Below are 24576 nucleotides of genomic sequence, written 5' to 3'. Positions count from 1 at the left end.
TAATCTGTGTCTTTTTCTTACTTTCCAAGATGAACTGAATGACATAGCAGGTCTCTCCCAGATGCTTTCCTGTGCTTTTTGAACAGAAAGGTTTTGATGGAATAGTTCATTTATCTTGATATAATAATTTGAAAGAATATTTTAAAATTATTTTATTAAGTGTTGGATTTCCTGTAATTGTATGAACTGCCTTCCCAAGCAAAGCCCAGAATCCTGTATACTTTACCTTCTCTGGTAACATCCATGTAATTGTTGTAACATCATACAGATGTCATATTCCATCTGTCTATGTTCAGCCAGTAAATCGTGTCTGTATTTCATATTCAGTCATCCAGAAAAGCAGCATGCTTTATCATATGTGCACTCTGCTGATATACCGCATAGGCACGATGTAATTAAAAATATATTTTTACTTTCAGAATTGATTTAGCATTCTGCTGCTGTCTTTGAAATCTATTGAATCTCGTGAATAAATACAGGACAGCACTTTTACATGTTATTTGGGCTATGCACAATTTATGTTTCAGAAATTTAATATATTGATTTAGGTTAGGTTGTGATTTTATATTGAAATGTACAATGCTATTTAGTTGTGAAACGGAATTCCGCATAATGTGGTATGCTCTTAGCTTTTCCTGTTCCCTGTGCCCCTTCTTAAGTCCACTTACACAAGTTGAAAAATGAAATGTCCCTCAAACAACTAGCAAAAGCCAGGGGTCTTTATGGCAAGATCTGTTGTTTAAATTCCTTTTTTATTTTTCTAAATTGTCTGCTTAATGGAGTTGGGTTTGGGGCATGAGAACTGCAGCAACACCAGTGAAACTCAGGAAGTGTTTGTTGTTTTTTTTCTTTTTAAACAAGAAAGACTGAGCTTTATTTAAGATTAATAACAGTAGTTGGGTTCTTCCATGTATTTTCTTACCAGAATTATTTCCCTGCTTTTAGAACCTTACAGCAGACACTAAAAAATGAGGTATATATTCCTTCTGAGACAGTTCAGAGCAGTCTGGCAGTAGAGCTTCTTTATTTTTCTGTTTGCATTTCCCCTGCAGTGAAGTTGTCTTTTAATCCATGATGAATTAACAAAAGTTAAAAAAAGGGTGCGTCTGGGGAGTTTTGTGTATTTTAAAACAAGCTTTCTTCTGTTGTTGAATTCAGAGAGACTCTTGTCATGGTTGCATTCTAGAGGTCAAATATGTCTTGATTACAGTGCACTCTGCATAAGATAGGGTATTAAAGGGTCCTTATATGTAAGCAGTTCTCCTTACTATGACAGCAAGGGCCAATATGTGTTTTTTATCAAACCGTGCTATTTGGAGAGCTCTAATATCTAGTTTACTGTGTGTTCAAAAGGGTTGACAAACATCAAATATCTGTATACAGTTTTGTGTTTTAATGCCTTGGTTTTTGTCATTCTTTTATAACTGCATTGAAAATGTTAAGTGTACATGTTTCAAGAGTAGATATAAGGAGTACTTATCAGTCTAAGAAAACATATTAATTACTCAGCCTCCTTGTAGTTTCATTTTAAGAATTACTTGGTTTTTTTCCAATGGTCAGTTTAGCCAGAAAATTAATTTATTCTTTATCTGCACTTACACTGGAGATTTGCTGGTATCTTGAGACATTACGTGATTGGAGACTTAACATCCTAGTGTTCTGACACCAGTCCTTGTCTAAGAGATTTGACCACATCTCGGTAAAAGGCAGTTTTTTGCCACAGTTGTGTCACATTTTGATAACTGTCCCTTGGATTGGTTAAAGGGATATTCTCCAACCCAAGTCACTGTATCTCTTTGAGTAATACTGATGATTCTGCATATCTGAGGCTTAGAGTAAAATTGAATCTCTTGGACTTTACTGTATTTCATTACTCATTTAAATGACTAGGTTGAGTCAGTCATAGTATTCTAATCAGTGAGGACTACTGTGCTGGTGGGCTGTTATAACCTGAGGGTTACAGCAATTTACCACTCAATCTCACGATTAGTGAAGAAGTCCTGCCTTTAGCACACCTTGCTTCTTACATGCCTTTTGTCATCTAGTGCTGAACTTGGTTTTAGATGTTATTCTGATCAGTGTATAGATTGAGGAATAGCAGTCTGTAAAGGATTCCTAATAACACTGCTACACTGCAAGGGTGCCTGCAGGGCGATTCAGTAATAAATTAATGAAGTAATGCAGTAATACCTAATCAGTCAAGATGGGGGGCTTGCTGAGGGAGACTCCTCATGCAAAGTGCATGGTTTTAAAAGGGAAAAACACTGCTGTGGTTTAAGTAGTCCAAAAAGGTGTGCAAAACCTTCCAGTCCATACTTCAAAGTTTACATGTTTATAGAATGCTGCATAGTTCAACCAGCAATTTGGTGAGCTCATGACCAGAGGAGAGCTGCGAGGATGACCAAGGGGCTGGAGCACCTCCTGTATGAAGATAGGCTGAGAAAGTTGTGTCTGTTCAACCTGGAGAAGAGAAGGCTGCGTGGAGACCTCATAGCCTTCCAGTACCTGAAAGGGCCCTACAAGGATGCTGGGGAGGGACTCTTCATTAGGGACTGTAGTGATAGGACAAGGGGTAACAGGTTCAAACGTAAACAGGGGAAGTTCAGGGTGGATATAAGGAATGCGTTCTTTACTGTGAGGTTGGTGAGGCACTGGAACAGGTTGCCCAAAGAAGTAGTAAATGTTCTGTCCCTGATGGTGTTCAAGGCCAGGTTGGACAGAACCTTGGGTGACATGGTTTGGTGTGAGGTGTCCCTGCCCATGGCAGGGGGGTTGGAACTGCGTGATATTAAGGTCCTTTCCAACCCTAACCATTCTATGATTCTAAGCTTCTGTGATGTCTTCCGCTTTATCAGGAGATGGTTGCTCCTGATACAATGCATAGATAAGGAACTTCCAACTGTTGTGGTAAACCTGCTCAGATCTTTTGATTCTGGCAGATGTCCTCAGTAGAACTGGAATATTGGATAATGAGCCAGCCTTCCTTGGATTAATTCCAGTATCCTGTCTTTCAGAACACTGTAGCAGGTAAATTTCAACCCATGCCAGCAGCAGCCCTTTTCAAGAGCAGATCAATATGTACTGTTCCTTTGGACTCATTTCTGATGCTGTGGTTGAACATGTGTCTGTTGTTTTAATGCCAAGAGTCATGTTCAAAATGAGGCAACTCCTGCTAATTTTGATTGCCTGGAATGTCTGCGACATTTTTTCCTCAGACCTCCTCTCATTTGTGAGTTTCTCTTCTGCTATTTCAGTGACCTGGAAGTCATACCCTTCTAAATTTCCAGTGTGTAGTATGGCTGCTTGAATAGCTTTGTTTTCTGGTATGCTCTTTCTCATACCTTATCAGGAAAATTGTTATTACTAGAATGCAGGAGCCTGTTACGCCACACTGTTAAGTGGCAACAATTTGACGTGATAACATATTGCGCTATTTTCTGTGAAGCAGAAATATCTGGGGTGTGAGCTGGAGCTGAGAGTAGTGGCTCTCCTAAATATCTTCCTATGTCCAGTTGGCTGCCACTTTGGCATATTGCAGTCTGATCTTCTGAATGCCTATGCTCATCCACAGCTTTAAGATGTGACAGGCTGGCGAGACTAAACCCTGTCTCAGTGTGCAGTCTAAACTCATGTCCCAGTCCTGTGTTTCATTGCTGGTTGGTCTTGTAATCAGAGTCCAGTTGGATACATTTCAGGATTCTTCACATAATGGCAACATGTCTGACATCAGTTTTCTTTCCCGTTTCTTCCCTGTATATTTAGGTTTTTATTGTACACACTACTCTAGGTTGTGGTATATGCTACAGTATTACAGAACATGAACTGTATGAGACTGTAAACATGTTCAAATAAAATGATAGAACATCATTTGAGTGCACTCTTCTTCAAAGTATTGATAGAGCTTGGAAAAGCAGTAGGGATTTAGGTTTTTAACTTAGTTTTGAGTCCATAACCAGTCTTCATTCATCTTCTCTGGAAACCTGTAATATATGCCACAGTAGTGAATGTATAAGTATGGATTTCTCCCAGTTCTGATACGGACTTACTGAGGTTCATTTCTCCTTGGTATACATGTTCTTTACATTGGGATCCTAAGCTGCCATTATGATCAATAGACATCTAGCCTATACAGTCAATAGAGTCTGGAGAATGATGTATTTAATTAGGCTCTGGGTGCCTATATTAGGGTAAATTGAACTGCTCCCCAGGCTTCTTGGATTGCATTGACCTGCATTGACAGTAATGGGAGATGTCTGAACTCTAGATGTCTGGAGTTGAGTCTTATTCCTATAGATGCACACAGTTTGTTACTGTTCTGTTTAACTTACAGTCGTTTTATTGTACCACATGCCAAATTTCTGTCTACTTTGCAATCTGTTTACACTCTTACATCTCTTTCAGTGATAATGTTTTCTGTGTTCTCCTTTGCCATTGAATTTTTTTGAGTCTCCTATTTTCTCTCTGCAACTTCTGATGAAATGAATAGCCTCATTAATTTACTGCTTACCTGAAAAGGTACACTTCCAAGTTGCATCACTTGACTTCTCTGGATATTGAAATGTGAGAAACAGCAATTGAAAAACATCAGCATAAAAATCTGAAAGGCATTGGTGTACTTGTAATTGATGGAGTACCAGAAATGCAGTGTGGGTTTTGTTCCTAATTGAATGAGATTCATTGGTTGAAAAATTAATTATTGGATTTTTTTATAATATCAGACTTTCTAAATGAGTATGTTACAGAGTAAATATTAGTAAAGGATTCAGGATTGTTCTCTGATATTAGAAAGGCTTTTCTTAAGAGCTCCTTTAAACTGTAGAGAATGGTCTGCATAAATCTGTTGAAAATAACAGTAAAGTGGTTTATTGAGTGTTCATTTGTTATTTGAAGGAAAGTACCAATGTATTTTTATAGATACTTAAGAAAAGCACGGTATCTTTGATGGTGCTGTCAAATATTGCCGTTTTAATGCAGCTGTTTTAATTCTTGTCTAAGATAAGATTTACTATTTTCTTCTACTATAAACAAAGCAACAGAACTTCTCATCACCTGTTCAGTGTTAATTACCATCTAAAATACTAATTTTCTTGTTATAATTTCCAGGTTCCTTATAATTCTTAATTATAATTCATAAACATGACTGTGTAGTTGTTTTATTTGAAATTATAGATATTTGCATCTCTGTTCAGCAATACTCTGAACTGCCAGCATGAAACTTTCAATATTTTCAATGAGTCTGTGTATTAACTTGTTAGTGGAATTCTGATATGGGTGAAATCAGTCACCCACAAACTGATTTTTATCTTAAAGCTGCTGTTCTTTCTTGTTTTTTTTTCTTTTTTGGGGTTGTGTTACTCAAAGAAAATTTTAAAGTAGGTTAAGCAAATATTTAGGAAAAATAATGATTCTTGGGAGTGTCAAAACAGCGATATTCCTAGATACATAGCATATTCATTGTTTGCTACATTTGTGATTTTTCTGAAATAGTAAAGATACCAGAGAAAATTACTAGTATAATTAGTGGAGGACTGTGTGAAATGATTTAAGCATTGTAATCCCATAAAGAAGATTGGTGCAGTGTAATATGGAAAGGATTTATTTTTTTTTAGATGTATCTTTTTATCAAAGAAAAATGCTGTATATATGATATTATTCCAAGAATGTAGGGTATTATGCTAAGGGAATCAGATCTGTAAAAATAACCTTTAAACAAAGGCTGCTGCATAATTCTGTGAATACAAAGACATTTCAGTTTTCTGGAAGTAGAAATGAATCACGTATTACAATAAAAATCACTTAGTTTTTTTTCTCCTTCTACTCTTATTGGTGAGCATTAAAATCAAGTCAGAATTTTATGTGCTGTTAGTTTTTTTTAAAAGTAGTTTTTGTAGTAGCTTTAACCTTTATGACCCCCTTTCAAACATGAATTGAGATGTGTCTGACCATATGTTTCAAAATGCATCTACTTCTTTTTTTAGTAAAATGTACATGAAACATCAACAGACTAAAAAAAAAAAAACGGGTATTGATAATTTATACAGAAAGAAATTCTGCAGTGTCTTGAAGTAGCTAATAAAATTGTCCATAGATGACCAAGTGTGTGCCTAAGAAAAACTGTGTTTTTATAAGAGATGGCTTTAAGATCATAGAGTTACAGAATGGTTTGGGTTCAAAGGGACCTGAAAGATGATCTAGTTCCAACCCTCCTGCCACGGGCAGGTAAGCCTTCCACTATACCAGGTTGCTCGATCTGTTGTGCTGTTAATTTGATGCAGTGTCTTAAGGCAGAAGACATCCTGCTGTAGTTTATTTTATGCTTCTGCTTCAAAGTCTTAGTCCGTGCAAATATGTGGAGAAATAGTGCACATGAATTGTATCTTGGGCTGAGTTATATTAAGGCAATTTAGGCTACTTCGGATACTTTTAGGATACGTTGTTGTATTTTTGCATGCGTGGTCTGGGGTAGCCTAAAATCTAGCTCACTAGCTGCGCAGCTTACACTCGTGTGGATAGTATACAAGGAGTTTGATGAAACCTTTTTGATTTCCTCATGCTAGGTGGAATCATCTCCAGGGCAAAGCAGTTCTTGCCTCATGTGGCTTGGAAAACCTGAAATTGGAAGGGAAGAAGCTTTTTGTACTTAGTGTGAATTTTTCTGTAATCACCGCCACACAATGTAGTGGAATTCTCCAACTCAGTTTTAACTGATGTCTCTGATCTGTGCCTTTAAGGTGTAAATCGTGCTATAGGTTGAGAATTTAGGATAAATTGAAACTTCTTGTTGACAGATAGAGAAGCATTTACTTGTGCTCCTAAATGACAGCTGTGCTTGGGAAAAGATAATCTAAATTGAGGTGATATTAATGGTGAGCTTAAAAAAGCTGCTTGGAAAAAGATACGCCAGCTAAGCAATGTCAACAGTATTGGTTTGAGCAACTGCCTAGGAAATGGATGAAAAAGTGAACAAATTACTTCAGAAGATACACAAGTGTGTGCGATAAATTTATGAATTGGAAGCTGTTATCCATACAGGCTCAACAATTTTTAGACAGGAAATTACCCAATGAGTGTTTAAAAAGAAGATGCGAAACCATTACTTCTTTGAATTTTGCAGAGTTGGAACTAATCTGGTGGTCAGACAAGAAGCTAGATAAAATTACTGCCATCATTTTGCTTAGTTGTTAGACTTTAAATAAATAAATCTCCCAGTACTGTATAGATGCATAATAATTTGCACAAGTATATAAAAGTACTTAAATATGAAAAGTTTTGCAGAAGTGTGAACCTGAGCATACAAAGATCTGTCAGCAAATTATTTTCCGCTCTAACATGCATGCTGAATGTCAGAATTGATAACAAAATTTATGGAGGACCTAGTTCTGTTTCCAGATACTAATCTGCAAATATGACAATAAAGTGATCTAAGGAAAGTAACTCAGTCATGACATACTTAGTCTGCAGTCACTGGAATGCCTTGGGAATGTTGTTTGTTATTGTTCTCTTTTGAAAGTGTATTCAATTGTGTCAAATTGATAATTATGAGGTATGCATGACCCATCCTTCCCTGCTTTGTCTGATGAAAGCTTTTCTTCAAAGGAGAGCATATACCTGCCAAATGGTCCATTTGATGCACATCCTCATTCCATATCCAGTGATATTCTGTGGATTTATATGATCAGAATTTATTGAAGAAAGCAATTCCTTAAATTCCTATCTGGAATGTAGAAATCTGGCATCAAGCTGTACCAGTTGCAAATGTGTAGTTTATACATTTTTTTAATGCACTTTTATTTATACCTTACACATTAATAATTGCTGGCAAAAGAGATTGCTTCTGAGGGGGATTGTAATCTCTGCATGTCCTAGAGTAATGGCATTAGTAAAGAATGAGACTGATTATTAAGTTCATCTGCCAATGTACAGAAAGGGCTGTGCCACAGGATGTGTTTTCTGAAATGAAATGCCGCAATTAATGGTTTCTCTCCACCGAGGATGACCACACAGCCTGTCGGATATTTGCCCTGCTAAAATCTTGTTTCCTTGATCAATATTAAGAAATGCTGAATCACAAGAATGAGAGCTGTTATTAAAGCATGTCACTGTGCATGTGCTAACTTGTACCATATAGCTATGTTACTCTCTGCCACTGTGAAAACTCTTGAGATCCAAACAGGATTACAAGAAAGCAATGAGAAAATATCCAACCCATCCCAAGGCTGTGTTATTATGTAGCTGTTGTTTCTATTTACTGCAAGAGCTGCTTCTCAGCATAAAGTAATGAGTTAGGTAGTAAAAGTAATTTCTGTGGATGTTAAGGCAAGTGATGTGAAAAGCATAGCTCAAGATTTTGGTATACAGACACATTAAAGAGGGGTGTTAATTTTCCGGTAAACTAAGCAATACATCCTGAAGCACTCAAGATTTGCTTTTCCCTTCTTACAGAAAAATAATTTAACTGCTTGCTCAAATATCCTTTGTTAATCAAATTAAATATGCTTTCATTCATTTTTAATAAACAATGAGGATGGACGAATAGCTGGCTGTGGGATGATAGACTCCATCTTTAGTCAGCAAGTTCACTCAGAGGTTGGGAATTAAAATACACACATCTTTGTATTTGATGTTTTCTGTTTTTCAGGAATAGATATACCATTTGCAGCTCCTTCAGGACCTGCTGCTTGCCCTGCTAAGGGGAGACTACCTGTTCCCCTGTAATTTCCCAAGTACTTGCACATACCTATAGTCTTACTCTTCTTTCTAATGAAGAATTTGTAAGCCCAACTCTGTTGCTAGCAAAAATGGTGTTGATTTACTGTTCCTCCAAACAGTTTTTTTCTCTCCTAAGCCAAAATGTTGACTAGATAGGAATATTCCTACATACTGGATCCTGCTTGTGGCTGTGCTGGAAAACACAATGCTGTGTATTTATTCTTTCTCTTTCCAGTGTTTGTTCAGAGCTTTGGATGTCTGGAACCTTGTTTGGAATGAGTGTTGAATGTTACTCTTCTTGATATATTGACTTTGATTATGACTAGCATCTAAGATGCTAACTGTTTTTACCTTTTGAACCAGGTGCAGTTTAGGATTTTATTCTTAAAAGTTGTGTATATCTTTATACATGTTCATTATGTATTTGCATGTTAAGTTATAGATTTTCAATTACTTACATTTTTCAGAAACATTATAGTGTTTTATAGGAAGAAAAATACACTAATTTTTCTACTTTATTTTAGGCATGTTCTAGCAGGTCAAAGTATTTCATAGGTATATGAATATACTGAATTACTATTTGGAAGGCCACAGGCCAAACAGGGAACTACTTTTTTATGTGAAAATGAGAGTGTCCTTGAAGTAGTAGTGCTATCAGTTGTATGCTTTATTATGTTGTCTTATACTGATAAAATAACCAGAGTACAGAATTATTTTAAAGTGGTTTTGGAGAAGAAAACAAATTCTTCTGGGAGTTATTTATATTCAGACACAGAACTTTGCATAAATTTAATCCTAAAATTTTGAATTGAGCAAGAGCACAGTTTTTCTTTCATGTACTGTCATAGCTTTTTTGAGGAGAAGAGAGGATGTGTAATTCTAAATACGATGTTTCATTATCTTATCCCATTTGGGGTTTTGTTTTGTTTTGGTTTTAGGACTAGCAGTATAGTATTTGAACAAATTTTTCTTGATGTCTTATAGTAACTAATGCAACTTAATGGAATCAGTATGTTAGATTACCTGATTCTACTACAGAATTTCTGTCACCTATTATCACTTATAAAAGAACACGAACTCGTATCATTGTGTGTTCTCCACATGACTTATCTAAAATGATATATTGATAGCACTGTACTCAGCTGCCAAGATAAATATCTGTTTACGTCTCTATTACTTTAGAGGATTTCATTTTATTGGAGGAGCTGATAATCTACCAGTAGACAAAAGAGATTTGCTAAAATATTTCTGTTTTGTACAAGTGAAGTATACTCCATTTTAGGATATAAGGAATTGAACTTCAGTGTTGAAACAAAGTATAGATGAAGCATTATGCTTTGGGAGAATAAGAATATGAACCTGAGTAAAGAAATCTATATAGTGTCTATAAATATATAAAGGGGGAGTGTCACGAGGATGGAGCCAGGCTCTACTCAGTGGCAAACAATGATAGGACAAGGGGTAATGAGTACAAACTGGAACACAAGAGGTTCCACTTAAACTTGAGAAGAAACTTCTCAGTGAGGGTGACGGAACACTGGAACAGGCTGCCCAGGGAGGTTGTGGAGTCTCCTTCCCTGGAGACATTCAAAACCCGCCTGGACACATTCCTGTGTAACATTATCCTCCGGCAGGGGGATTGGACTAGATGATCTTTTGAGGTCCCTTCCAATCTCTAGCATACTGTGATACTGTGATACTGTGATATTTCTGGTGTTTGCCCTGATAAAGCAATCAATTCATGAAGGACTTTAAATTGGTGTGTTTTCTCCACTTACTAACATGGGGTTCAAAACTGTGATCTTGAAATTATCTTATCTTTGAAGTGATTACTGCATCAGCTGAAAAGACTTTAGATCACTTCTCATGATCACTTCTCACGACACATCTGTAAAACACATGTATGTGCGTACCATCTAGCGCAAAAATCAAAGCTAGCAGCAAGTAACTAGGTTTTGATTCTTCTCAGTTTGAATATGATTGTAAGATTTATTTTGTTATGCAGTATTTCTATTTGCAGAGCAGATAGAATCACTGGCACAACATGCAAGAATTCTTTTGCTTTTATTTAGTTTGACAAAGGATACGCTTATAGCATTCGCCACAACTATGGAAAAGAAGGGAAGAGAACTGATTATACCCCATATAGCTGCATGAAGATTATCATGTCCAATCCACCAAGTCAAGGGGATTATCATGGTGAGTTCGTTGGGGAGAGAGGGGAAGTTTAAAACCAGCATAAAACCTTGGTTAGAGAGTACTTGCTTCTATAGTCTCTTAAATTACATGTTTAACTTCAAGGCTGTAGCGGACTTGCACTGTTCTCTTTAGATCACACTGGATAGCTCTTTTTCTGTTTTTCTAGACATTGAGTTATGCAGTGGAAGGGACTTTAAGTGTACAGATGCTTTAAAAAGCGACCAGTTAGAGGTGTCTTCAGATTAATTAAATTGTGCAGAAATTCTGAAGTTTGCTAGGGTACTTTAAAACATTATTCCTCTATGTGACTAAACATGGAAGACCCACAATGGTTTCACTGTTGTTATTCTAGTACCAAGTTATTCATTTAGTTGTATCTCAAAACTCGTTCTGGGACAAAACTCCCCTCACTCTTAAATGATGGTGGAACTTTCTAAGGTATTTTAGAAGTAATATTTATACAAAAGACTATGCTTTAAAGACCAGTTGACTCTTATTGCTTGTCTTTTCCTGGTTTTTTGGATTTTTTTTTTCCCAGCTATTATATGTACCAGTGCTGTCATTATCAGGACAAAGCTAACTAAAATTCTTTTCCTGTCAGTGAATGAGAATTGTGGCATATTATGTTGGGATATTTTATGTAACTCTTGAGCCTGTGGTGCCTTGATAACCGTGTGGTGGAGTAATTATTAGAAGAAGTAAGCAATTGTACACATGGGCAATTAACTTTCTTTATTAATAAGCTGTTAGACAATTAGGAACAGCTTAGCTGGTCTCTTGAGTGCCTTACTGCACTAACTCCTGGGTAAACAGCCTTGTTTATGAGATTACGTGTTTTTTACTGTCAGGGTGCCCATTCCGCCACAGTGATCCTGAGCTATTGAAGCAGAAGCTGCAGTCATACAAGATCGCTCCCAGTGGAATAACTCAGGTAAGGCTTATTTTGGTTGGCACTTTTGTTAATATTAATAAAGCACTGCCTTTCAGTTCTTACTTTCCATTTGGTTAGGAATGCTATCTGCAGTTTGTCAGTATGTATTGTGAAGTATCTCCTCTTATAAAAGGTTTAAACCAGAATCGTGGCTTTCTGGCTCTAGTGCTCCCACTGATGTGTTGATTATTGTCATAATCTTTTATTGTTTAATATTATGAGTTGGTTTATTACTATAGTGGATACAGTTCAGAATTTTGTTTCACTTTGTTTTACTGCACTATGATAAAAAAAAAAGTTTAAAGGAATCTGTCAATATTTTAGAGAATTTATTTTTATTCTTGCAGTAACTTGTGCAATACTCTGCTCTGTAGTCACTACATGTAAGCAATTGTTTTCTGTCATAAACTAAAAAAAATACATCCTTAATCATCCACTGTGCTAACTTCCCTTAACCAACAAAAGCACGTAAAATGCATAGTGAAATTAAGCAGAGTTTTTTAGCAGTTTTTTAAAAGTTAGCATGAAATTGAAACCCAAATCTTATACAGCAAGCACAGTGCGGGAATTGGAACTTTTCAGCATGTATACTGAAGGACTGTGATTCCATTGCTACCTTTAGCTGGAGGTTAAGTCTGTAAAAGGATGCCATCGTCTTAACTGGAGGAAGTCACATGGGTTCAAGTTAAACTGAGACAGTTCAGCAAAAAGTTGTGTATATTAAGTGGTCCATAGGTAAAACCTGCTTTAAGTTGTCACCTTTAGTTTGTGTGGAGTGTCACCATTGCTTAGCAGGCATCCACGAAGTGTTGAGCTAGAACTAGACAGAGAAGAATGTGGAAGTTCCACTTAGAGTAGTCTCTCTTGGAAGGAATGATTAAGATACAAATTAAAAGATAATAGTTTTAAAGAGTTTCACTCATAGTCATTCTTGACAAATTTGGAAATACCCAGACTTTTTCCTAGGAATGTTTTTCCTTTTGGTTTTGTCTTCTTTTCTCCTTGTTCATATAAATAAGCATTTGACAGTCTTCCATGTATCTGACAGGCACTAGAGATACTTTGGCTTTTCTCAATTTTATATGCATCAAAAATTGATGGTGCTGTGAGATTTTTATCCTGCTAATCATCAGAAAGATTGGTGAGGATTTACTGGTTTAGCTGACTTGCTGTGTGTGGATAGGATTTAGTAAAGGTTATTTCTTCAGTGAATTTGTGCAGTAGGGCAGTATCTTTATGTTTAACACAGTTCCTTACTTGATATAAATTGGGTTTCAGTTTGTGTGTGCTTGGGTTTTTTTCTCTTGTAAGGCTGGATTGGGGTTCACTAGGAGTCTTACATTTTCTTACCAAAAGTGACTAACAAAACCTGTTTCCATCAGTGTCACCTTTGCCCTGAAATGGACTCTGTTGTGTGTACAAACTTTGTGGTGTCAGTTTTAGTGCAGTCGGGGTACATGGCTCTGCAGTGGCCACTCCTAGCGTTAAACCAAAGGTAACCCAGAACAAAATACCCTCTACCTAAAGCTTAATAGTAAAAAAAGTTGGCTGTGGCTGGGTTTTCAGAAATTGATCTTTATCCTGGTTTCATCTGGGGTAGAGTTAATTTTCTTCCCAGTAGCTGGTGCAGTGCTGTGTTTTGGCTTTAGTCTGAGAACAGTGCTGGTAACACACCAGTGTTTTTTTATAGTTGCTCAGTAGTGCTTACCCTGGTCAAGGACTTTTCAGCTTCTCATGCTCTGCCAGTGAGGAGAGGCACAAGAAGCCAGGAGGAAGCAGAGACAGGACACCTGACCCATACTAGCCAAAGGGGTATTCCATACCACAGCACATCATGCCCAGTATATAAACTGGGGGGAGTTACCCAGAGGGGACTGCTCAGGTCAGGCTGGGCATTGGTCACTGGGTGGCGAGCAATTGTACTGTGCACTGCTTTTGGATTCTTTGTTTTTATATACACCCATCACCTGCAAACCCTGAGGATTTTGTTATGTGGACAAGTCAAATACTCAGATTAAGGGAAGATGTGGGTTGATTTGCATCATTATTTTCTTGTTCTTTGTTTGATACATGGCCAATCTTGGGCTGATGTTAACCTGTTACTGAAAGAGTTTTGTTCAGATGAACAGGATAAGATAATTGGAAAGAATGTGGTATTAACTTACAGGCAGGGGGAAGTTGGACTGCCTGGCCTTAGGCTGATCCTGGTTGGGATTGTAATTATCAAACAGAGCTAATTGCCAGTGCCTGGAGATCTGATAAACATGGTTAGACCTTGCCATAAGAGTAGATTGAAATAATGCAGACAAAGGCCTAGATTGAAATAATGCAGACAAAGGCCAGAGGGATACCACAGCGACTCCTAGGGAAGATTGCAACTGATGTTGGCTGTTGTGAATTAAGTTTAGGCGACTTCCTTTAACTGAGTTCTTTTAACTGAGTAGTTTTGCTTAGCATGAGTAGTGCTTAGCACTGACAGCTGAAGTTGCTGGAGCCTTATGCTTTACTCCTGCCTGGAGACAGTGAAAAAACGAGATGGACAAGAAGACAAGAAGACTAAAATTTACCATTGACCCAAGAGGTGCATGCAAGGTACATGAACAGCAACAGCATGTGATGGTCAGGTGCACAGAATTTAAGGGTATAAAATCCCAGGAATTTCATTGTTCTGGGTCCCTCCCTGAAGGCATCCGACTCCAGCTGTTTTTCTAAGAATCAGAGGGCTGAGACTCTGCTGTGGGAAACCTAGGGTGGAGAATTTTCTTTAACGTTAGACTTCAGTTCCAGGAGCAGTTAATGGGCCCTGCTGGTGTGGAAGGCAGTGCTACTCCATTCATCCCTGCCTGTTGAGTTTCCATTCCTTTCTTTGTGCTGGCCTTATGACTACATGGTAAAACAGATTAAAAAAATTATCCAACTATAGGTTTACCTGGGGAATGTGAGGAGGAATGAGGCTCATTTTGAGTTGGCAGGAATGGGTGGATAGAATTCAGGGCTGTGTCTTCACAGTTCAGCAGCTTCGATTTATGGTGTATTAAACTACTCATGAATTTTTTATTTAGAAGAGAAAGAAGTCAAAAAGCAGCACACAAAAAAAAAATCAAAGGGATTAACATGCAGTTCAGGATGACAAAACAGGACAACAAAGAACACACATGTGAAATAAAAAACTGTCAGCTCACTGCTCTCCCAAACTGTTATGTTGCATACTTACAATGTGCATGAAGCATTTATTTTTTTTTTATTTTATTTTGTAGCTGGTTTTTAATTTTGAATTATTTCAGATGTTTGCTTTTATCCTTGATAACAGTCTGGACTTTGACTTAGCGTTGCAACAGAGGAATGCAGTTTATTTATCATATCTAAACCCAGGCGTAATTGTCTTAAAATAAGTGGATTTGTCAGTTAAATAAAAATGTGTCACTGAAAAACAGCCAAAAATTTTCTAATCATAAAATGTATAACGTGTTTTAGAACTATGTGAAAACAGAGAAGTGGAATGCTTGGGTGCATTAACCCTTCTAGATTTGATTCTCACACCGTTCACTTTTAGCAGATGACTGTAAAACTTTGCAAAATAGCCCACAAGCAAGCAAACAAACCAACTAGCATTAGAGCTGTTTCGTTTTAAAGTTATTTACTCAGTTTATGTTAAGGTCTGTCTTCATTTAATAAGCTGCCCACAGGTTATCTCTGCAAACATGGGAACATATCAACATATTCAGACATTCACTTATCTTAAGTATCTAATGAGTTCCTTACTGACATACATGAAATAAGAAGTACAGGCTAGAAAACCTATACTTTAAAAATGGAGGGAAAAATACAGGTATTTTTAAGAGATATTAATGAATACCTTATTCTGGATCACGACTGCCTCTTTATTTCTATAAAGTGTGCTGGAATACAGTTCAGTTTTTGACAGTTGTGATGCAAATTGCAGGGAAGAAATTGATCTGATGTAGTGCCCGAAGTACTACCACGTGCAGTGCTGAACACTGTGTGATCAAGTGCTCTTCACTACAAATGACAAGTCAAAGAGTGTAAAGGAAAAAGGAGTTCTGGCAAAGCAGTAACAATGATTTTCCAGCCTGGAAGTCAGTCCCTTAAGGAAAACAGCTTAAATCTGAGGGAATTGTACTATACATGTGTACATTAGAAGCATGAAATCTTCAAAATCAGTTTAAAATATAAAGGTAGCATCTGAAAGCAGCAGAAAGGACAGATGGCTATACTGACCAGGAAGCAAAGGGCACTGGGCAGTCCTAGGGTAGGATTAGTGCTGAGATGGTCACAAAGTGGCCTGAAATAAAAGAAACTGGAATGTGTTCATGTGTGATCTAGCAATAGCACCCAACTGTATCATTAGTCACCTTTGAAATAAAAAGAAAGCAATAAATAAGTCACACTTAACTGAATCTATAGTAGAAAGATTTGAATTTGGAAAATATAAGTTAATTCTGCAGTTTTCAAATGAAAGAAACTAACTCTGAGTAAAACTAGATGATCTTAAGGTCCTTTCCAACCCTAACTATCTAGGATTCTAAAATAACAATGGATAATTACCGAGCCAAACTCCTGCTATGCAACATCTCAGCTTTGAATACTGAGGATCTATAAAGCAGGTGGCTGCGTACAGCTGCCAAACATCATCTTAACCTTATCAGTAGTCAGTAAAGCAACATCAGGAAAACAAGTTGCAGATGGCAGCAAAAGATAAAAGCACATAGGAACTAACAAAAACAGTCCTTTGGTATGTAACTTTACTTGCAAAATAAAGCAATGCAATGTAAATGTCTTAATATATGTAGAGGGAAAGGATTGCTGCGGTGAATTAATGTAGTTCTTAGTGGAGGTTTCTGTGTAACACTAGTTAAAAAGCAGCTGCAAGCTTGCTTTCATTATGTGCACAAATGTAGTAGGAAATAGAAGATTTATTATGAAAGGTAATTCCATTTCATTTAAATAGAGGATTGTTAGTGTCTCTCACACAGGACTCCTTTCTAGCTGGTCTCCAATCTATTGCAATTTTTAATCTTTTTTTGTTTCTTTTCTTAGAAACTTGTTCCCTGTTAAAACCAGTTCATCTACTGAACCTGTTCTTCTTTGGATATGTTTAATGACTCCCCAACCCTATCATAAATGCAGAAGGTGAACCTGATCCCCTGTGATGTCACTGGTTTAAACTTACATATGTGCTAAATACCAGGCTTATCATTTAGCTGCCTTCTGCCTGCCTCTCAGAATGAAGGAGCTGAATTATAACTGCTTTTTTTCTGAATGAGCCAGAAATGTTGGTCTGGCTTTTCTAGCCAAGCACCACTTTTAATCAACATGTAGGAATTGCATAGTTTTGTCATCTGTACTTGTAAAATTTGGCTGAAATTGGCCATCAGGCAGTGGGGGAGCTCATGTGGTGGGGAGGGTAATGAGGCAGGTGTGAAGTGAGGACTACCAGTGCAATCATGTATGTTAATAAATTTAACAAACTGGGTGCAAGTCTGGATGTAAGTCTATCCTGGTGGGCATCTGTTCTATGGAGCACTCTCTATACTGGGAAAAGAAGTGACATGAAGACCTATTTACTGAACTTCACTGGAAAATGCTGGTAGAGGTTCCTCCAAGATACATATCTTCATAGTAGTAGAGTAGAAAAATCTGTGTGGTGACCTAATAGCAGCCTCTGAGAGGTCTGAAGAGGGGTGTCAGGGATGTGGGAGAGTAGTTTCTTGGTGGAAGGGCAGTGTAGCTGGGCAACAAAGACTGAGCTGCTACAAAATAACATGGTTGCTCTCTCAGAATTTTAAGTCCCTCAATGCCAACTCTGATAATGTGACCATTATAGCTTTCATGTCAGCAGCATTGATTGAGTAAAGTCCCTTTCTCCACCTTAAAGGTGGGTCAGATACTATTTTACAGAGTACACACAGGTGGGTCAAATACTTTTTAAGAAAGTACATACATGTAATGTTGTTAGCGTTTACTGAAAAATAAGGATAGCTCTTTTACATGCATAGATTTTATTGTAAGGAACAAGTAGGGAAGCACAAGGCAACATGTAATTGAACTGTTTAGAATAGCTGAGTTTCTTCAGTCCTTACCTACTTAATGCGACACTAATTTTTTCAGTCAATGTCAGGTGAGGAAGGTAGTAAAATAAAGTATGTACACAGAGATCTAGATTTCAGACTTCATTGCCTAGTTGGCCTTGGCCTTGTTCTTTTACAGAAGATTTAACAGGAGGTGGCAAGAGGGATAAAAGTGTAATCAGTTGGGCTATTACGGAGAAACAATATGGCTAGATACTTTCTTGGCAGTAAGATGTTGTTTTATGCATTCAGCAAATGTAATTTATTTATACATCTGCCAATAAATACGAGGTGGCATCCAATAATGAGTACAGCAGGGATTTAAGCTGAAGTGTATTGCTGTGTTTGACACAAAGGTCAACCTTGTGTGGGATAGGGGCTTGTGTGGGATAGGGGCTTGAAGTTAACATTTCTTAAAAACTATTTTTCCTTCCACTGAGGCTCTCTTAATTCCAGCAATTTTCTCTGTTTGATAAGCAGAGAGAGCACACATTTTGATTATGTAAAGGAGGGAGAAGGTGATGAAACTTAAAAAAAATTTAACTGGCATTGCATTCTGTTGATAAGAATGGGACTTTATGCAGCACAGAGAAGATTACCTGAAGTAGAATTGGGAAGCAAATTGTATTTACAAAAGATGGCATGATTTTCCTAATAGGTGTTCAAAACAGGCCATTTGCTCACGTATTCTGCTGAGCTTGACTAGAAATAACTTCATTTCAAAAAGGACAAATCTGATTGAAAGTAAAAGCATTCCCCTCTCACAGATACTTGTCTAAAGGATTTGCATTAAATTGTCTTGATGAAAGCACTGTAGTATTTTATTCTGCATCTGCACGAACTGCTAATGTGGAAAATAAAAATACAAATTGTGTCTGTCATTGCTTCATGCTTCAACCACTTGAATTACTAGATTTATGTCTGCAATTATGGAAGAGATGCTGCAATATGATACTTTGACAATAACTGTCACAATTATATTACCAAAATATCGATTCAAGTTATTATTGAAGTTAAGAGTATTGAAATTGCTTTTTAAGGACTAGGCGTGTCTTCCTGATGTTTTATCTTGTTGTCAATGTAGCCAGGGTATTTTTAAAGAACAACAGTATGTCGAAATGTTGTTAGTTTTTAGCAGGATACACAGATGTCAAAGGTGCTATGTGCTGCAAATTTATGTGAGCTATTATACAAGGCTGGGGTGAAATATCTTGTCCTGGTAGGTATCAACAAGATCTGTAATTTGACTCGGTTACCTTTTTCTCCCTCTGTATAGATCCTGGAATTGGTGAAGGGCATGCATTATCAGCTGGCCTGTCAGAAGTACTTTGAGTTGACACATTATGTAAGTACCTCTGAATTTTTTGTTAAATTATAATCACTGCCTTTATCTTTAGGAAGGCCTTGGAAATCATGTGTGAAGCCAAGAGACTATTTACGGTTTTCACATCCATCATTAGCTGTCTTGCCTTGTTATTTTTTTATTTCAATAACTTCAAATATTTTTTGTCATTTTCAGCATTTATATAGTGATATTATTAGTACCCTCAACATTACAAGATGTAGTGAGTTATGCTTTCTTTCTGGAAATGTCAATATTGTTGAATTTTACCTATTTTAAGTCATTCTATTTTTTCAATAATGCTGTTTTTAATCAAATCTGTGTTTTTTAACCTGTTATGCAAGTTTGATATTTTGAGATATAACTTGAAAATAAACAAAAAGGATCTAAAAAGTGTTATTAAAATTCTAATCTCCCAGCACATACATAGCTAATGTTGTTAATTTTCACTTGGTATTTTTCCACATCCTTAGCCATGTGTGATTAGTTGTTAAATCAAGTTGAACATTCTCAGATCTTTCCCATTTGCTTAATCACAGGCACAGTTAAAGTCAGATCCTCCACAAAACTGTAAGATAGTAAATGGCAACAGTCTGTCTGCTATGTGATTTCTTGATTCAAAGAACTAGCTTTTGCATTGGTTCAAGATTCCTTGTCATCAGGAAAAAACAATGAAGCAGAAGCAGTGAACCTTCTTAGATGTTTTTTCTACCAACAACTGAAAAAATGGAAACATCCCTTTCAAACAGCAGACTGTAGAACAGCCTTGCTAAAAATGTGGATGGGGATTAAATGACATTTACCATTGACTTTTTTGTTCTTACTGGTTTTCACATTTGAGTTAAATGTTGTCCCCCCAAATTTCCAGCAGTCATATGTGTGAGTATATAGTAAAGGTAGACACTGAACCTATATCTAGTGTAATGGTTACTTGGGAAGACAAATACCATCACTCCAAACATAACATCCTGAAAATGTAAGCAGTGTAACCATAGCCCAAAATAAATAGTCACAGTAATCACAGAATTGTAGAATCGTAAAATGGTTTGGGTTGGGAGGGACCTTAAAGATCATTTAGTTCCAATCACCTCTGCCACAGGCAGGGACACCTTCTACTAGACCACGTTGCTCAAAGCCCCATCCAACATGGCATTGAACACTTCCAGGGATAGGATATGTTGTTCAGTCATAGTAGTCATAATAGTGGCAAGATTTTATTTTACTTTAGTTGGTAGAATTGGATGGCATCTCAAACCAGAGAAAAATATTTCCAGTCCAAACAGTCTGGAGATTTGGCTATGTATATGTAGACCAGAAAAAGAGATTGATGCTAGCAGCCATGAGCTACTAGGAGGTTTAAGAAATGATTTTTGTGACAGTGTGCTGCCTGCAGAAATACTTACTGCTTTAAAATCTGATTGTGTATAAATCTACTGTTTTACAAGCCTGAGCATTGTGAATAAGTAAGAATGTCTAAGTGGCTAATGCCTGTGTCACTGAGTTATATTCCAAAGGAGCCAATGGTGTTAATGTTGGTTACACGAGTATTGCTGTATATTAGTTACTTGTTGCAGTTACAGCTGTAATGGCTGACTGTCTATATGAAATATTTATCTCTAAATATTTTATTCTTGAATACTGATATTTTATAATCCTTGTGGGTTTTTTTAAGAAGTAAATGACATCTAACGCATAGGAAACTTCCTGGTACAGAAGAAACACTTTGTTTATTTAAAACCATATGCAAAAACTGTTTTCATTAGTCCTTTGTGATTAAATTGCAAGAACACCTTTTTAGGGATGTGGTTAATTGATATAACTTATTGTAGCGCCATGATTCCTTTGCATGATTTTTTCTGTAGTATTAGCTGTAGCATTATCAGCTGTCGTTTTAAAAGTTCTTGGTTAAAACTCAAAGATACTGTAGCTTCAAAATGATCATTTCAGGTTTTTCAAAACAAGATTTGCTATAGTGGAAAAACAAAATTAATGTTTGTGTGAAAGCCAGTACGTGCAAAATCTGTTGAATCTAAAAACAGTCTTATGTTAGTATCACCGCTGAGATGGAATGAACTATTCTGACCAAAGTGACAGGCCTTTTTACTTGAGTCAATACATGTTATAAGCTTAAATTTTTGATTGCACAGAAAATGCGTTTTTCTTTGGGCACGGTGGACTCCAGGTAGATTTAAGGTGTGAATGGATAAAGTTGTTGGAGAAATCTATTTCTAACTAAGTTAGTGGTGAAGCTTTTAAAATCTGTGTTCTTTGATCTGTCATACCTAAAAATATTGTAAATTTACATAAAGTAACATAAGCAGCCTAGCATGAAGAGCCAGGAAATTTTTGTATGCTTCACCTCTGTTTCTGTGGTCATATTTGTTGTGTATTTCTAGCCAGAGCAGAATATTTTTATGCAGAGAAATACTCACTGAACCTTGTTGAAAATTACACAGGACGGAATTGCTTATATATCACTAGATAACAAGATGATGGTTATGAGAAAAGTTTTCCCTTTCCCTCCTTAGGCTTTCAGAAAAAGGGGATAGTTTGAATGGGCAGAAATCTTTTAATTAAAATAGAATCATCTAAGCTTCATCCAGTAGAGCTTTATTTTAGTAGTACTCAGGTTTGCAAAGGGGAAATTGTACGTGGAGTCATACTACAATTTTAACTAACAACTTGTAAATGGATTTTAGCCAAATACCTTCTATCACCTCTAAAAACTTGTTTGTAGATTTCATTTATACAATGAGCTGCTTCTACAGCTTATTCCAATTTGCTAGAGAGAGATAAGTTCAGGACAAAATTAAGAGTTACAAAGTGACACTTGAATTGGTCTGAGGAAAACTGAGCTTTTAAGGTTAAAAAAATCCAGAGCTAATTAAGAGCTTCTTCTAGGAAAGCCAAGTTTTCACTATATCATTTCTTTTTAAGACTTTTTAGTGTAAAGAATAAAGTAATTTAGTTCCAACATAATGGAAATTGGAGCATGGATGAAAGCTGGCTGGCAGAAACTCATCCAGATAAGGCTAAAATGAAATTCAGTGGTGGATTTTTTTTTTTGCTTTTGTGCCTTTGAGTACCAAATTAGTGTGCTGGTCCTGTCACTTATTTGTAAGATTTTTCAAGCAAGGTCACTTACTGCAGTTGCTAATGTCTTCTTCATGTCTGAATTAGATTTTGTTACACCTGTCACCATTTTCTGATGGAGCTAAGCTAGGCAGTGGTAATGCATTTAATCAGGGTGCCATTTAGACCAGACATTGATTCTCTGCTTTATGATTTTTCACAAGTGGCTGAAATTTAAACTGATGGATTTTGGCATGTTAAATCAGCCACAGTATGTGTCCTCATGAGATGCTCTGTGTGTGCAAAGTTGCTTGTTATGCTTGAATTAGCTCCACCCTTCTGGGAAAAAGGGAAAATAGCGGGAGCAGGAAACGAACAGTATATATTTCTTAGTCTTCCTTGGTTTCTTGTATCCCAGGTTTGGAAGGTTTGCCAAAGTTTTTCCAGAGTAGTGTTTCTCTTAAAATGTTCTTAGTATTCACATGAACCGACAGGAAAAAAAAGATGCAGATTGCCTGAGTACTAGGTGGAAGCATCTTTTAAAGCAAGCATTTCCAAATTCTGAGCCCCTCAAAAAGAAATACAAAGGTTATAGCTGAGATTTGTGGTGAATATTATCAGCATAACTTACTTTGAAAACTGAAAGCTTTGTTGAATTGAAATATTTGATAAGCATTAATTGAATGTTCATTTATCAAATAATAACGGACCTGAAAGAATGTGCTTATTAGTGGAGAGGAGCAATAAAAATATTCTTCCTTTATGCTGGTTTTCTTTGTTCCTTTCCACTGAAGACTACTGTTCTTTGGCAGTGGTTGTTCATCTAGTTTCGGGGTACTGATGGAGAAGAGATAAGATATATCTGTTGGGCTTCTGTCTTAGCCTTCTGGCTTGCAAATGTTGCATTTTTGGCTACCCCTTTCCATTCACAGTTTCACACTGATATACAGGACCTGTATTTATATTGTGCAGTTGTTAACAACTTATAGTGGTATTCCCTACTGTCATTTGCGCTCTGGACTTGTCTGAGTCCCTCTTTTAGGTAGGGAAATGCTATTTTAAGGTGTAGGTTTGATTGTCCTACATGTGTAAATATATGCCATTTACTTGTTTTATATGTTTTGGGGTGTTGTTTTTCTGTACTGTAGCAAGGACATTGTGAAATATTGTTTGAATATGCAAAGCAGTGGTTTTCCTTCTAATATGAAGACATTTTGCTATGAAAGTAAATCCGTGTCATGCTAATATTTACTGGGGTAGTATTTACAAAGAGATGCCACCTTCTTCAACAAAATCAGAACTTACAAAATTGCTAATTCACTTGTCCTTGAATGTGAAAAGGATGACTTTTTGAAATAAATATAATAACTCAGTGTTTCTTTTCTTTTTATGTGCAGGTTGATGATACTGGGTTTTCTTTGAATCATCCTAATCAATATTTTACAGAGAGTCAAAGGCTGTTAAACGGTGGTAGAGAACTAAAGAAGGAAATAAGTAATTCAGGAAACTCTCAACAAAAAAATAATAGTCAGGAAGGCATGAATTCAAATTCTACTCTCACCTCTTCGAAAGCAACATCTGATGCAGAACTGGAGGGCCTGGACGAATACTTCACTGAAGATTAAGCAGCTGTGTTACTTGTTCTTTTTGGTTTGTCTTGGTTTGTTTTTTTGTTTGTTTTCTTTCTTTCCCTTTTATAGCTGGATTTTTCGCTGTGCTAAGGAACATGTATTCCACTTCCTGGAAGAAACAGGCGTTTTGTGCTTTAAATAGACCGAAGAAAAGAAAGATAGGTACTGAAGCTGCAGTTTAATCCAGTACTTACTCTTGCTGCTTTAGGATACTGTTTTATGTGGCATGTAGAAGGATAGGAAATGAGAGTTCCTTCACAATTAGGTGATTTTTGTTTGATTTACCTTTTTTGTATTTCCTCAAAATGTTTAAATATTTTTGTCCCATTTTGTGGTCACTTTTATATATTTCTTCTTAATAAATTAATTGTTTGTGGGGTTTCTTTTGTTTTGTTTTGGGGTTTTTTAGCCATATTTGGGTGGTAATTAAGTAGGAGTTCTTATGATCAAAATTACCCTCTGGAGGATTCTGGCTTTTTTCTGCATGAGGACCTGAGGGAAATCAGTTTCTTAATTTGAAACTAAATTTAGAGAGCTTGTTTTGGTGGTCGAACATAAGCAGTTATTTTAGATGCCTAAGAAAGTAATCCAAAAAGCTGATAC

At 36.6% G+C, this 24576-nt stretch overlaps 1 protein-coding gene across 2 annotated transcripts in view; it reads left to right on the top strand.

Moving 5' to 3' along the window:
* The window catches only part of PRIM2 (DNA primase subunit 2), a 102286-nt gene extending 77931 nt beyond the window's left edge, over window positions 1-24355 (top strand). For both annotated transcript variants that reach the window (XM_062626124.1, XM_062626125.1), the window contains 4 exons: window positions 10782-10908; window positions 11757-11839; window positions 19205-19273; window positions 23740-24355. In XM_062626124.1, the coding sequence (XP_062482108.1) occupies window positions 10782-10908; window positions 11757-11839; window positions 19205-19273; window positions 23740-23967 (507 nt within the window). In that variant the 3' untranslated portion in view covers window positions 23968-24355. The remainder of the gene's footprint in view (window positions 1-10781; window positions 10909-11756; window positions 11840-19204; window positions 19274-23739) is intronic.
* Window positions 24356-24576: the final 221 nt, after the last annotated feature.

This window comes from Pezoporus occidentalis, unplaced genomic scaffold, assembly GCF_034315485.1.
Source record: "Pezoporus occidentalis ecotype Australia unplaced genomic scaffold, CSIRO_AGI_Poc_V1 ctg29, whole genome shotgun sequence".
NCBI classification, from domain to species: domain Eukaryota; kingdom Metazoa; phylum Chordata; class Aves; order Psittaciformes; family Psittacidae; genus Pezoporus; species Pezoporus occidentalis.
The sequence above is the reverse complement of the archived record's forward strand: the minus strand, read 5'-3'. Positions and strand labels throughout refer to the sequence as shown.